Raw genomic sequence first — 13,172 nt, forward strand, 5'->3', positions numbered from 1 at the left:
ACGAGAAGCGGGGTTTCCAACGTGGTAAGGCCGTTGACTCAATATCATGGCCAGATACTCCAGATGTTGAGGCAGAGGAAGAGAAGGCTCCAAGCAAAATACCATGAGCCCACACTCATGGTAAGCATCTGGAAGCTTGTCCCGGCGCTGAAGAAGGTCGAAACCCGAGCCTACCGGAGTTGACCAGCCCTCCAAACAGCAGAGGAGGCGGAAGCCTGCACCTGAGCAGCCAAGAGGAAGGCAGGGAGAGTTCTCTGGGGAAACAAACCTGCTATGCCACGGCGGGATAGCCACATTGCATCATAAGCAGGAATACTTGCAGTCTAGGCTGAATCCGACGAGCACCCTGGAAGATGGATGGAATGGAAACTGAAAGTACCCGTCCTTCCGATCCAGGGTTTAAGGAGTCCTGTCACCTCGTTACCAGTCTGATCGATTCTGCTGGTCTACGCTGGCCGAAGTTTGTTCGACAAACTTGATCAGGGCTGAGAGGTCGACTATGGACATCCCCTCTCAGATCCTTCCTTACAAGAAAGGATCGACTGAGGGGGCCGAGGGTGAAGCCGTCGATGATCCTAAGGAAGACCTTCGCCTAAGGTATGGATCATTCTGCCCAACCGGGCAACTCTGCTGACGCTATGGCATAGAAGTTCAGAGACACTGAATTCGCTGACAGAGACGGCAGGCGCGATATCCTTGGCTAATCACAGAGATTGTGCAGGAATGGGCATCGGGAAGCTGTCATTCGGATGAGTAACCTTAAGCATCCTCCCAGCGAAAAACCTGCAATCCTAGAGTTCGTGAACTCCTTTTAGGACTATGCCCCCCGGGGGAGTCTCCCGTGCCATCTTTTCCTGACAGGAGGAAACTGCAGTTGGACACCTTGTCCCAGTTGTCGTAGCCGATAACTTAGGCCGACGTGGTTGAAAGAAAAGGGCGCTGGAGCCCTGCAGAGTCTGGAAGAAAGCGCCTTGGAGGAGTGAAACCGGAAGTCGATTTACTCCGCACAGCAGCTGTCTAAGTCTCTGTCCTTGGGCACAAACAAACTCTTCTCAAGGATGGAAGGGTGTCTGAGGTCGTCGACCTCCACAGATGAGACACCCGAAGGAAGCCCTCAGTCAGCGCGTCCAGATGGTACAACATCGAGCTTGTCCGCAAGTTAGATACTTAACGACGAAAGGCCAAGGTGCTTGAGCTCGAGAGGAGGAAAGTACCCTTGATCTTCCTGTAGCTTCCTTGAACCAAACCTCGGGCCGTAACCGAGGAGGGAAAGAACCTGGTAAGCTCCCAGAGGAAGAGGTAAGCAGTCACCCCTTGTCCGATGGAGAAATCTCGAACGGAAAGCCCCCCGCCAAAAAACATTCCAGGGAATGACGGGGAGGGGCTAACCCAGGTTCAGGAATAGAGGAGTGTTGCTCAGATCCCCCTTAAGTTTCTCCTATTCTTGCAAGTGCCATGCTCTGTGTTTACGGGGTGAGGCCGTGTTCTGGAAATACGCTCCAGAAGAACTCGCCAGGTTGGTCATGCTGCGAAAACCCCATTGGGAATCGTGGTCGCAATTGCCCTGGAGCTCGCGCGACGGAAATTCCTGGTGGTCGGCGAGCGATAACCCATAGACGAGCAATGGATACTGCAAGAAATAAGCCGACATTTGTGCGAAGAAACACTGTAGGTTCGCGCGACGGAACACCATCCGTCCGCGCGATGGAAAAACCGTTGTGTCGCGCGTGGGCGAACATTGGAGAGCATGAGCGTAGACGTGTGGGCGCGCAGGCGAGTGGTCGCGCGGTTGCACGGGCAAGCGGGCGCGCAGGCGAGCGGTCGTGAGGGTGGGCAGGTGGATGAGAGCGAGTCCGAGGCGGCGAACGCAAGCGTTAGCGCGATGGCGAGGAAACGCGCTGCCGCGTGGGCGAGGAGGACCGCTGGCAATATGGATCAACAAGCGATCGGTGGTGAGCTGGTGAGCGCTAACGCGCAGGTTGGCGATGGCGCGTTGTGTTATGCCGACACGAAGGTCGAGCAGTATGCGCAGGTGAGCGATCGTGCGTTGGCGAGCAGTATGCGAAGGTGAGCGATCGCGAGCAGTGATCAGCATGCGCCGGGTCGCGCGATGGTGATCAGTATGCGCAGGGTCGCGTGATGGTGATCCGCATGCCAGGGTCGCGCGATGGCGATCAGCATGCACAGGTAGGCGGTCGCGCGATGGCGAACAGCATCTACAGGTGGGCGATCGCGCGATGGCGAACAGCATACGCAGTTGAGGGTCGCGCGATGGTGATCAGCATGCGCAGGGTCGAGCGATGGTGATCAGCATCCGCAGGTGTGCGGTCGCGCGATGGCGATCAGCATCCGCAGTTGAGGGTCGCGCGATGGCGATTAGCATCCGCAGTTTGAGGGTCGCGCGATGGCGATCAGCATCCGCAGTTTGAGGGTCGCGCGATGGCGATCAGCATCCGCAGTTTGAGGGTCGCGCGATGGCGATCAGCATCCGCAGTTTGAGGGTCGCGCGATGGCGATCAGCATCCGCAGTTTGAGGGTCGCGCGATGGCGATCAGCATCCGCAGTTTGAGGGTCGCGCGATGGCGATCAGCATCCGCAGTTTGAGGGTCGCGCGATGGCGATCAGCATGCGCAGGTGAGCTAGTAGCTGGCGAACCATGTTCCTTCAGAAGTGTTGGAGAATGTTGGCGTGCCGGCTGTAACACACGTGGGCGATCCGAAGATCGCTGGCGAGCTGATGATCACTGACGAGCTGATGATCGCTGGCGAGCTGATGATCGCTGGCGAGCTGATGATCGCTGGCGAGCAGAAGGCTACGCGTGGAAGCCTGCGCAAAGAAGAAGAGTCCTTGACCCCGACCTGAACCGAAGTTCTAGATCGCGAGGGCGAACGTGGGCGCACAGGGCGCGTAACAGGAACCAACAGGAACGCAGGGATGATCATCTTGAAAGCGCTGACGAACAGGGAGCGCTGATGAGCAGAAGAGCGCCTGTGTGCTCACACGGAGCAGGAGCAGGAGAGAACACAGCAGAAGGGCGTGCAGGGAAACCCTGACACGCAAGGGAAGAACCCCCGTGGGGGCAACCCTTTGCCCCGAAGGGATCGTTGTCCGCCGGGAGACGAGATCAGACTGCTGTCCATCTGCACCAAGGCGGAAGTTCGAGAAAAAGGAGTTGTAGGCTGCAAACGGAGATCCAAAAAGGCGCCTCAAGCACCCTTATAGGGAGATGAGAGGCCCTTACGACGAGGCGGACGGTGGGCCTTACGGCGAGGGAGGCCAACAGCAACAGAAGAAACCTCCGAAGAGGAGTCTCTATGAGTGTACTCTCTCGCGAACGAAAGAGAAACACTTCGTGGAAGAGACTGGTCAGCCAGTGACCTAAAAGGAGCAATCCTCCGAAGAGGAGCTCCTGCAGTTGCCCAGCCCCTTGAGCGAAACTGCAGGTGCGACCGCTCAGCACCAAGAGCATAGTCGCACGAAAAAAAGGCAAGAGAAGAACCCCCCAAAAGGGGAAAAACTCAAGCCTGGACAGGAAAAAAACTTCCCTCGGAAGGAAAGTTACCAGCCTAAGGAGGCAAGCCTCCTGAGAGTTCTAAAATGAACTGGAGAGCTGTCCGTCGTCACGGGAGTACTACCAGTAGAAGGAGACACGCCCCTAACGAAAAACAAGGGGGGAGGCAGCAACAGCCGAATCCCCAGGACTCAACCAGACAGCTCACACCGTTGCTATATTACAGAAACGAACTAGATCGGTAACTGTAAAAAAATAAAACAAATAATATTAGTACACATTCATTCCCCCGGGAAGGCTCCGAAGAGGAATTCCGAGGGAAAGGAACAAGAATTACACAACAGGCACGTGCCCTCACAACCACTTACACTCGCGGAAGGAGAGCTGTAACCAAAACAGAATTATAACAATTATAATTATGTAACTATGTAATTATGTAATTTAAAAATGAATGAACACTAAAGAAAGAACGAAAACCCCGAAAGGAATCGTTCTACAAGCTGAAAAACAAAAAACAACTACAATTAGATTCATAACTAATTGAGACAAACGTACGGCGTAGAAACCCCCCACACGGAAAGGAAGCTAGGCTACAAGGGCGTAGTAACACGTAGTAAAAGGGTGAACGACCTCAAGAGAGAGAGAGAGAAAGACATAAGTGAAACTCGATCGCCACCCATAAAATACGCCGTGGTGGCCTAACTGCCGAGGTCTCCACGTAGATATCGTACACTACACACACAAATCTGAAAAGGAAACTTACTTATTTCTATACTCAAATATATATACAAACATGAAAACATGTTTAAATATATATTGAGTAAATGAAAAGTAAGCGATTAAGTAAAGACAAAACAAACAAACAAACAAACAATGGCTGCCAAGAGAGGACCAAGACAGAGACGTCTGTCACAGTCCGAGCCAAAAGTGAAAGTGAGTATTCACCTGTGTGTGAGGGGGAGGAGGGGTAGCTAGCTACCACTCCCCTACCCCCCCGCTAACTAGCGCGGGGGTAATACACCCTCGTTAAATTCTAATGGCTCGCCATTTCAGCTATGCTAAAAGGTAACCCTATTGTAAATAGCGTGGTTTGTATTCCGGTTACGGAACAACTTACCTTTACATACTTATCTATCCGATACTTTAGTTTATCTTCTAAAGGACGTAACCTCTCCATAACAGCACGTAACTCCACAAGATGTTCTGTTGAAAATCACAATTTGCCCATAAAGTTTCACAAATGGCCTTACAGTATACGCATGGGTTCATGCATAATTATACCAATGTAAAGTTAACCTATTCCACGGCTCGGTGAAAGATAGAAAAAAATATTTACAAAAACCACTTTCATTTTTTTTCACTTTTCTTCAGGTGCTCATGCTCTCCTTTTTGCTGCCTTTGTATTTCTCATTCCTTTAACATAGTTTGTCAATATATCTATTTATTCTTTTGGGATATAAACATTTCTTGTTTTCTATCCAATTTTTATACAAGTAATATAATCATCCTCTACCTCTTTCTTGACTTCTTTGTACTACCCATTCCCTTAAAGTGTATAGGACTGTAATACCCTACCCTACGTTATTGAGTGGCCAACTTTTTATAAGTTAGAAATGCTTCCATAAAGTGATCTGTATATTCCTTACGGAATATGAGGTAGGGAAAAAGGAAGAACTTGAAATTCATCCCCTTCAGCTTCATATAAGCTAATGATGACACTTGAAAGTTTAAAAGCTACTCATGGATGGCAGAGGCAAGGGGCAGTGACAATGCTCTAGACAGTCTAGAGACTGACCATATCCATATTCTCATCTTAATTTATTGCACAGGGACTTACGGTCTATTAAATGTCTTATTCCTGATCTAGATATTAATATCTGGCTCCATCGTTCAATGACTACATCTCTGTCTGCTAGACTGCAGTGTCTGGGACATCCAAAGACTACAAATGTGGCTACATAGGAAATACAGTACAAGACTGCTTTCACTGCCGTGCAAAAGTATCAAGTATTTGTGATTCTTTTAATCACATAGTTTAAAAATACAAACAGAAATTACAATGATGATAGTGAATTATAATATACAACTCCAATGAATATATTATTGGTAGAAACAGTAACACCAATTGCCTATATTCAATACAAAAATAAACTATGAGGTTATGAACTATTAGGTTAAGTGAAGAGGTAAAACAGTTAGTTCAGTGCCAGTTCCAATGAATATACTATTAGTAAACAGAAATACACCAATTTCCTAGATTCAATACAAAAGTAAAATGTTATTTTTATTAGTAAAATAAATTTTTGAATATACTTACCCGATAATCATGTAGCTGTCAACTCCGTTGCCCGACAGAATTCTATGGAGGGATACGCCAGCTATCACAATACTAGAAGGGGGTGTACTTACCAGCGCCACCTGTGGCCAGGTACTCAAGTACTTCTTGTTGACACCTCCTCAATTATTCCTCGGTCCACTGGTTCTCTCTGGGGAGGAAGGGAGGGTCGATTAAATCATGATTATCGGGTAAGTATATTCAAAAATTTATTTTACTAATAAAAATAACATTTTTCAATATTAAACTTACCCGATAATCATGTAGCTGATTCACACCCAGGGAGGTGGGTGAAAACCAGTGTACAAGATTAAAGGATAGCTAAGTATCCCATATTTCATATAACAGTTATCTCAAATAACAATGAAATAATAAGTACCTGGTAAGGAAGTCGAATAGAACCGTTACTCTGCCTCTTTTTTAAAGTTCGTCTTCCTTACTGAGCGCAGCGTTCCTCTTGGAGGCTGAATCAACCCAAAGGTGCCAAAGTACACGGGGTTGCAACCCCTACTAAAGGACCTCTACCAAACCTTTAACCCAGGCGCTTCTCAAGAATGAATAGACCACCCGCCAAATCAAAAGGATGCGGAAGGCTTCTTAGCCTACCGTAACAACCATAAAAACAACAATAAAAGTATTCAAGAGAAAGGTTAAAAAAGGTTATGGGATTAAGGGAATGTAGTGGCTGAGCCCTCACCTACTACTGCACTCGCTGCTACGAATGGTCCCAGGGTGTAGCAGTTCTCGTAAAGAGACTGGACATCTTTCAGATAAAATGATGCAAACACTGACTTGCTCCTCCAATAGGTTGCATCCATTATGCTCTGCAGAGAACGGTTTTTATTAAAGGCCATCGAAGTAGCTACGGCTCTTACTTCGTGGGTCCTTACCTTCAGCAATGCAAGGTCTTCCTCCTTTAAGTGAGAATGTGCTTCTCTGATCAGAAGCCTTATATAATACGAAAGCCCATTCTTGGACATGGGTCTCGAAGGTTTCTTGATGGCACACCATAAGGCTTCTGACTGTCCTCGAATAGGTTTAGAGCTCTTAAGATAATATTTGAGAGCTCTGACAGGGCAAAGAACTCTCTCTAGTTCATTACCTACCATGTTGGAGAGGCTAGGTATTTCAAACGATCTAGGCCAAGGACGTGAAGGAAGCTCGTTCTTTGCTAGGAATCCAAGCTGAAAAGAACATGTTGCAGATTCGGTTGTGAAACCAATGTTCTTGCTGAAGGCATGAACCTCACTGACTCTCTTAGCTGTTGCAAGGCAGACGAGAAAAAGAGTCTTGAGGGTAAGGTCCTTGAAGGAAGCTGACTGGAGAGGTTCGAACCTAGATGACATAAGGAACCTTAAGACTACGTCTAGATTCCAGCCTGGAGTGGAAAGACGACGTTCTTTAGACGTCTCAAAAGACTTAAGAATGTCTTGAAGGTCCTTGTTGGAAGACAGGTCCAAACCTCTGTGGCGGAGAACTGAAGCCAACATACTCCTATATCCTTTAATCGTAGGTGCTGAAAGGGATCTCTCATTCCTAAGATGTAGAAGGAAGTCAGCTATTTGGGTCACAGAGGTATTGGTAGAGGATATTGAATTGGCTCTACACCAGCTTCGGAAGACCTCCCACTTAGACTGGTAGACTCTACGAGTGGAAACCCTTCTTGCTCTGGCAATCGCACTGGCTGCCTCCTTCGAAAAGCCTCGAGCTCTAGCGAATCTTTCGACAGTCTGAAGGCAGTCAGCCGAAGAGCGTGGAGGTTTGGGTGCAACCTGTCTACGTGAGGTTGACGTAGAAGGTCCACTCTTAGAGGTAGAGTCCTGGGGAAGTCGACTAGCCATTGAAGTACCTCTGTGAACCATTCTCGTGCAGGCCAAAGGGGAGCAACCAGCGTCAGCCGTGTCCCTTCGTGCGAGACGAATTTCTGCAGAACTTTGTTTATTATCTTGAACGGTGGGAATGCGTACAGGTCGAGATGGGACCAGTTCAGTAGAAAAGCATCCACATGAACTGCTGCAGGGTCTGGAACAGGGGAACAGTACAGCGGAAGTCTCTTGGTTATGGAGGTGGCAAACAGATCTATGGTAGGTTGACCCCACAAGGTCCAAAGTCTGTTGCACACACTCTTGTGGAGGGTCCATTCCGTGGGAATGACCTGATTCCTTCTGCTTAGGCGATCTGCTAAGACGTTCATATCGCCCTGAATGAACCTCGTGACCAGAGAGAGGTTTAGACCTCTTGACCAAATGAGGAGGTCCCTTGCGATCTCGTATAGGCTCCTCGAATGGGTCCCTCCTTGCTTGGAGATGTAAGCCAAGGCTGTGGTATTGTCTGAGTTCACCTCCACCACTTTGCCTAGCAGGAGGGACTTGAAGTTCAACAGGGCTAGATGAACTGCTAGCAGCTCCTTGCAGTTGATGTGGAGTAATCCTTGTTCCTCGTTCCACGTTCCCGAGCATTCCCGTCCGTCCAAGGTTGCACCCCAGCCCGAGTCCGATGCATCTGAGAAGAGATGAAGATTGGGGGTCTGAATGGCCAACGATAGACCCTCCCTGAGAAGGAGGTTGTGCTTCCACCACAGGAGAGTGGTCTTCATCTCTTGGTTGATAGGGATAGAGACTGCTTCGAGCGTCGAACCCTTGTCCCAATGAGCTGCAAGATGGAATTGAAGAGGGCGGAGGTGGAGTCTCCCTAGCTCGACAAACAGGGCCAGTGATGAGAGGGTCCCTGTGAGACTCATCCACTGTCTCACAGAGCAACTGCTCCTCTTCAGCATGCTCATGATGCACTCTAGGGCCTGGCTTATCCTGGGGGCCGATGGAAAAGCCCGAAAATCCTGACTCCGAATCTCCATTCCCAGGTACACAATGGATTGGGAGGGAATGAGTTGAGACTTCTCTATGTTGACTAATAGACCTAGGTCTCTGATTAAGTCTAAAGTCCAATTGAGATTCTCCAGACAACGACGACTCGTGGAGGCTCTCAACAGCCAGTCGTCTAAGTAGAGGAAGGCTCTGATGTTCGACAAGTGTAGGAATTTTGCTATATTCCTCATCAGATGAGTAAAGACCATAGGAGCTGTGCTTAGGCCAAAACACAGGGCTTGGAATTGGTAGACAACCTTTCCAAAAACGAATCTCAGGAAAGGTTGGGAGTCTGGATGAATAGGAACGTGAAAGTATGCATCTTTCAAGTCCAACGAGACCATCCAGTCCTCCTGTCTGACCGCTGCTAAGACCGACTTGGTCGTCTCCATCGTGAACGTCTGCTTGGTGACATACTCGTTGAGAGCGCTGACGTCCAGCACCGGTCTCCAACCTCCTGTCTTCTTGGCCACAAGAAAGAGACGGTTGTAGAAGCCCGGGGATTGATGGTCCCGGACTATAACCACTGCCTTCTTCTGCACAAGTAGCGACACCTCCTGGTGCAATGCTAGCCTCTTGTCCTCTTCTTTGTAGTTGGGAGAGAGGTTGATGGGCGATGTGGTCAGAGGTGGTTTGAGGCAGAATGGAATCCTGTAACCGTTCCTCAGCCAACTGACAGACTGGGCGTCTGCACCTCTCTTCTCCCAGGCTCGCCAGAAGATCTTGAGTCTGGCTCCTACTGCTGTCTGGAGATGCGGAGAGTCAGTTTTTTCCTTTAGATGTCCTGGATCCTTTCCTAGACTTGCTCCTGTGAGAGTCTGGACGGGAGCTTCCTCGGCTGGGGGCTCTACCACGAAAGGGCGGTATGAACCTCGTAGCAGGGGTATCAGCCACTGGGGAGCGATAAGTCTTGGGGACTGAGGTAGTAACCTTAGACTTACGAGCCGATGAGGCTACAAGATCGTGTGTATCCTTTTGTATCAGGGCAGCCGACAAGTCCTTAACCAGCTCTTCGGGGAAGAGGAACTTCGAGAGCGGAGCAAAAAGGAGTTGTGACCGTTGGCAAGGTGTAATGCTGGCGGAAAGGAAGGTACACAGTTGTTCTCTTTTCTTCAAAACCCCTGATACAAACATCGACGCAAGCTCACCCGATCCATCCCTAATGGCCTTATCCATGCAGGACATTAATAGCATGGCAGAATCTTTGTCCACAGGAGAGGTCTTCTTGCTGAGGGCTCCCAGGCACCAGTCTAGAAAGTTGAACATTTCAAATGCTCTAAACATTCCTTTCAGTAAGTGATCCAGGTCTGAGAAGGTCCAACAAACCTTAGAGCGCCTCATTGCAGTCCTCCGAGGCGAGTCTACCAGACTTGAGAAGTCAGCCTGGGCAGAGGCAGGTACTCCCAAGCCTGGTGCTTCTCCTGTGGCATACCAAACGCTCGCTTTCGAAGTGAGCTTCGTTGGAGGGAACATGAAAGAAGTCTTGCCAAGGTGTTGCTTAGACTGCAGCCACTCCCCTAAGATCCTTAATGCCCTCTTAGAGGATCTAGCTAGGACTAGCTTAGTATAGGTGGACTTAGCTTGTTGTACGCCCAGCGAAAACTCAGATGGCGGAGAGCGGGGAATAGCAGAGACAAAGTGGTCTGGGTAAACCTCCCTAAGTAGAGCCAAGACCTTACGAAAATCAATAGACTGTGGAGAAAGCTTGGATTCATCCACGTCTGATGAGGGATCCAGGTGTGCCTCCTCATCATCCGAAGCCTCATCACCAAAGTGTAGCGAAGAGATCGGACAAGAATGCTGAACTGCAGAGTCAGAACGAGAAGGAACAATATTAGTGGTTTCCTCTTCAAGTGACTGTTGAGGGAAAACCTGAGGCTCAGACTGCAAAGGCTGAATAACAGACGAAGCAGAAGGAAGGCGCATGGGTGGAGGAGGCTGACTCCTAGCATGAGAGGTTGAACCCAAGGATAGCGATTGCTGAGCGGTTGGCGGAAGCGGAGTAGCAAGTTCCTGTTCCTGTGGTATGAGCGGAGCATGAGGTTGAGGCTGCGCAGAACAAGGTAAATGTCTCGCAAGCTGAGGCTCCTGAGGCGCAAGGCCAAGGTGTAGTGGTGCTTGCCTTGTGGAGGGTTGAGCTCGCTGCAGCTAGAGCTGAGGAGACTGACTCATGGACGGGAGAGGTTGTTGTACCTCAACCGAGAGTTGCACCACTGGTGGAGCAGCAAGGGGAGGCGGAGGAAGAGAGGTATAATCCTCCTGATCCCATAGTAAAGGTTGCCTTAACGAAGGCGGAGGCTGAACACCACTGGGAACAGCAAACTCAGAATGTGGCTCAACATCGTACGCCTGGCAGGTGGTACTGCGATCAGGCGGAGCGAGCGCAGGCGGAGCGAACGCAGGCGGAGCGAGAGCAGGCGGAGGGAGTGTAGGCGGAGGCGGAGGCGCAACACTCTCAGCCCGACACTCACGCATCAAGTCCGAAAGCTGTGCTTGCATGGACTGAAGAAGAGTCCACTTGGGATCGGCAGAAACGACAGCAGACTGAGGAAAAGCCTTAACAGTCGAGCTCTGTTGTGGCAGAACCTTACTCCTCTTGGGCGGAGTGCAGTCGACAGATGACTGAGGCGAGTCAGAGCTGAGCCAATGACTGCAACCTGGCTGAGCACTCGCGGACTGGACTCTGCGTTTAAGCGGTCTCGAGACCTGAGACCAACGTTTCTTCCCAGACAGTTGATCGGCGGACGAGATAAAGACGGGCTCAATCGTCTGCAGGTGGGAGTGACGGTCTTTGGAAGACACGCCCGCAACCACCGAGGATACTTCTGTGCGCCTAACAAGGCCTGCCGAACCCTTATGCCCTTCGACATTGCTTCTCCCCTGGGCTTGGGAGCTTGCAAGAGGTCCCGGACTGGGAGGACGACTGGCTCGCACAGAAATATCCTCACGCACCACACTGGCACTGACACTGCACTGACACTAGCACTCGTCACAGCACTGGCACTAATTCCACCCACTGCACTCTTGACCTTAAGTTCCTTTACTTCGGCCATCAGAGACTTATGGTCACTTACCACTGACTCTACTTTATCGCCTAAGGCCTGAATAGCACGCAAAACAACAGACATATCAGGCGGAGGGCAAATAGTAGGTTCGGGGGTAGCCACTACAGGGGTAGGAAAAGGTAGGGGATCATGAGGTGAGGAAAACAGTGAAGAGTGAGAAGAACTCCTCCTAACTCTACCTCTCTCTAACTTAGTTGAATATTTCAAAAGACGGACAAATTCCAATTCCGAAAGTCCGGCGCATTCCTCACATCGATTTTCTAACTGACAGGGCCTGTCCCTACAGTCAGAACAAGCGGTGTGAGGATCTACCGAGGCCTTCGGAATACGCCTATTGCAAGACCTACATCGTCTATGGGAGGGGGCTTGCGAAATGTCAGACATCTTGAATCCAAAGAGTTAGCCAAAGGGGGTTCCAAAATCAAGCAAAAAATCGTTAACCGTTAATCAGGACTATATAAAAGCTATCTAGCTAATATAAGAAGGTTTCCAGTAAAGCGACAGCCGTTAATCTGAGAGAATACTTCACCAATTAGCCGTGAAAATACTCGAAGACCATAAGCGTATCCCAGAACGTCTTGCCGGAAGCACGACAGAGGAATAATTGAGGAGGTGTCAACAAGAAGTACTTGAGTACCTGGCCACAGGTGGCGCTGGTAAGTACACCCCCTTCTAGTATTGTGATAGCTGGCGTATCCCTCCATAGAATTCTGTCGGGCAACGGAGTTGACAGCTACATGATTATCGGGTAAGTTTAATATTGAAAACTATGATGTTATGTGAAGAGGCAAAACAGTCAGTTCAGTGCAAATAGTTAAAAAATGCCAACAGAATTTACAATGATGATTGTGAATTATAGTACAATATACTGCAATTCCAGTAGATATACTATTAGTATAAACAGTAACACACCAATTACCTATAATGTATTCAATACAAAAATAAACCATGTGATTACAGACTATTAGGTCATGTGAAAGAGGTAAAACAGTCAGTTCAGTCCAGTGTATTTACAGGTTTAGCAGCTAACAGATAAAGTACAGAGAGCCATTGAATGCTTTAATAGTGGGCCTTCCATTATTTCATCCCTCTGGTTGGTTGATTTGCTAAAAGTAAAAAAAAGGTCTTCTAAATATTAATTTTTTGAAAAAGTACAAGCCTTAAGCTTGTACTTTTCCCAAAGACTAATATTCAAAATAAAAAATGAAATATAACTCCAATAAATAGAAATAATGAAAAAGCTACAATTTCAATAACAGTAAAAATATTGCTCTTACCTATACTTTCATCACCTTCCAACTTTGCACCGCTCAGTTTCCGTAAAATTACATAACTCAGATTGGTTAGATATGACAGGAAAGTTTGGTTCTTCAATTCCAAAAGGCTTATACCCTGCA

The 13,172-nt window shown here is 48.7% G+C and overlaps 1 protein-coding gene across 1 annotated transcript in view; it reads right to left on the reverse strand.

Moving 5' to 3' along the window:
* Positions 1–13,172, reverse strand: part of LOC137634402 (neuroguidin) — a 71,895-nt gene that overhangs the window by 14,315 nt on the left and 44,408 nt on the right. The window contains exons 2-3 of the mRNA XM_068366798.1: positions 13,053–13,167; positions 4,629–4,714 (exon numbers count right to left, since the gene is read on the reverse strand). Of these exons, the coding sequence (XP_068222899.1) occupies positions 4,629–4,714; positions 13,053–13,167 (201 nt within the window). The remainder of the gene's footprint in view (positions 1–4,628; positions 4,715–13,052; positions 13,168–13,172) is intronic.

This window comes from Palaemon carinicauda, chromosome 44, assembly GCF_036898095.1.
Source record: "Palaemon carinicauda isolate YSFRI2023 chromosome 44, ASM3689809v2, whole genome shotgun sequence".
NCBI lineage: Eukaryota > Metazoa > Arthropoda > Malacostraca > Decapoda > Palaemonidae > Palaemon > Palaemon carinicauda.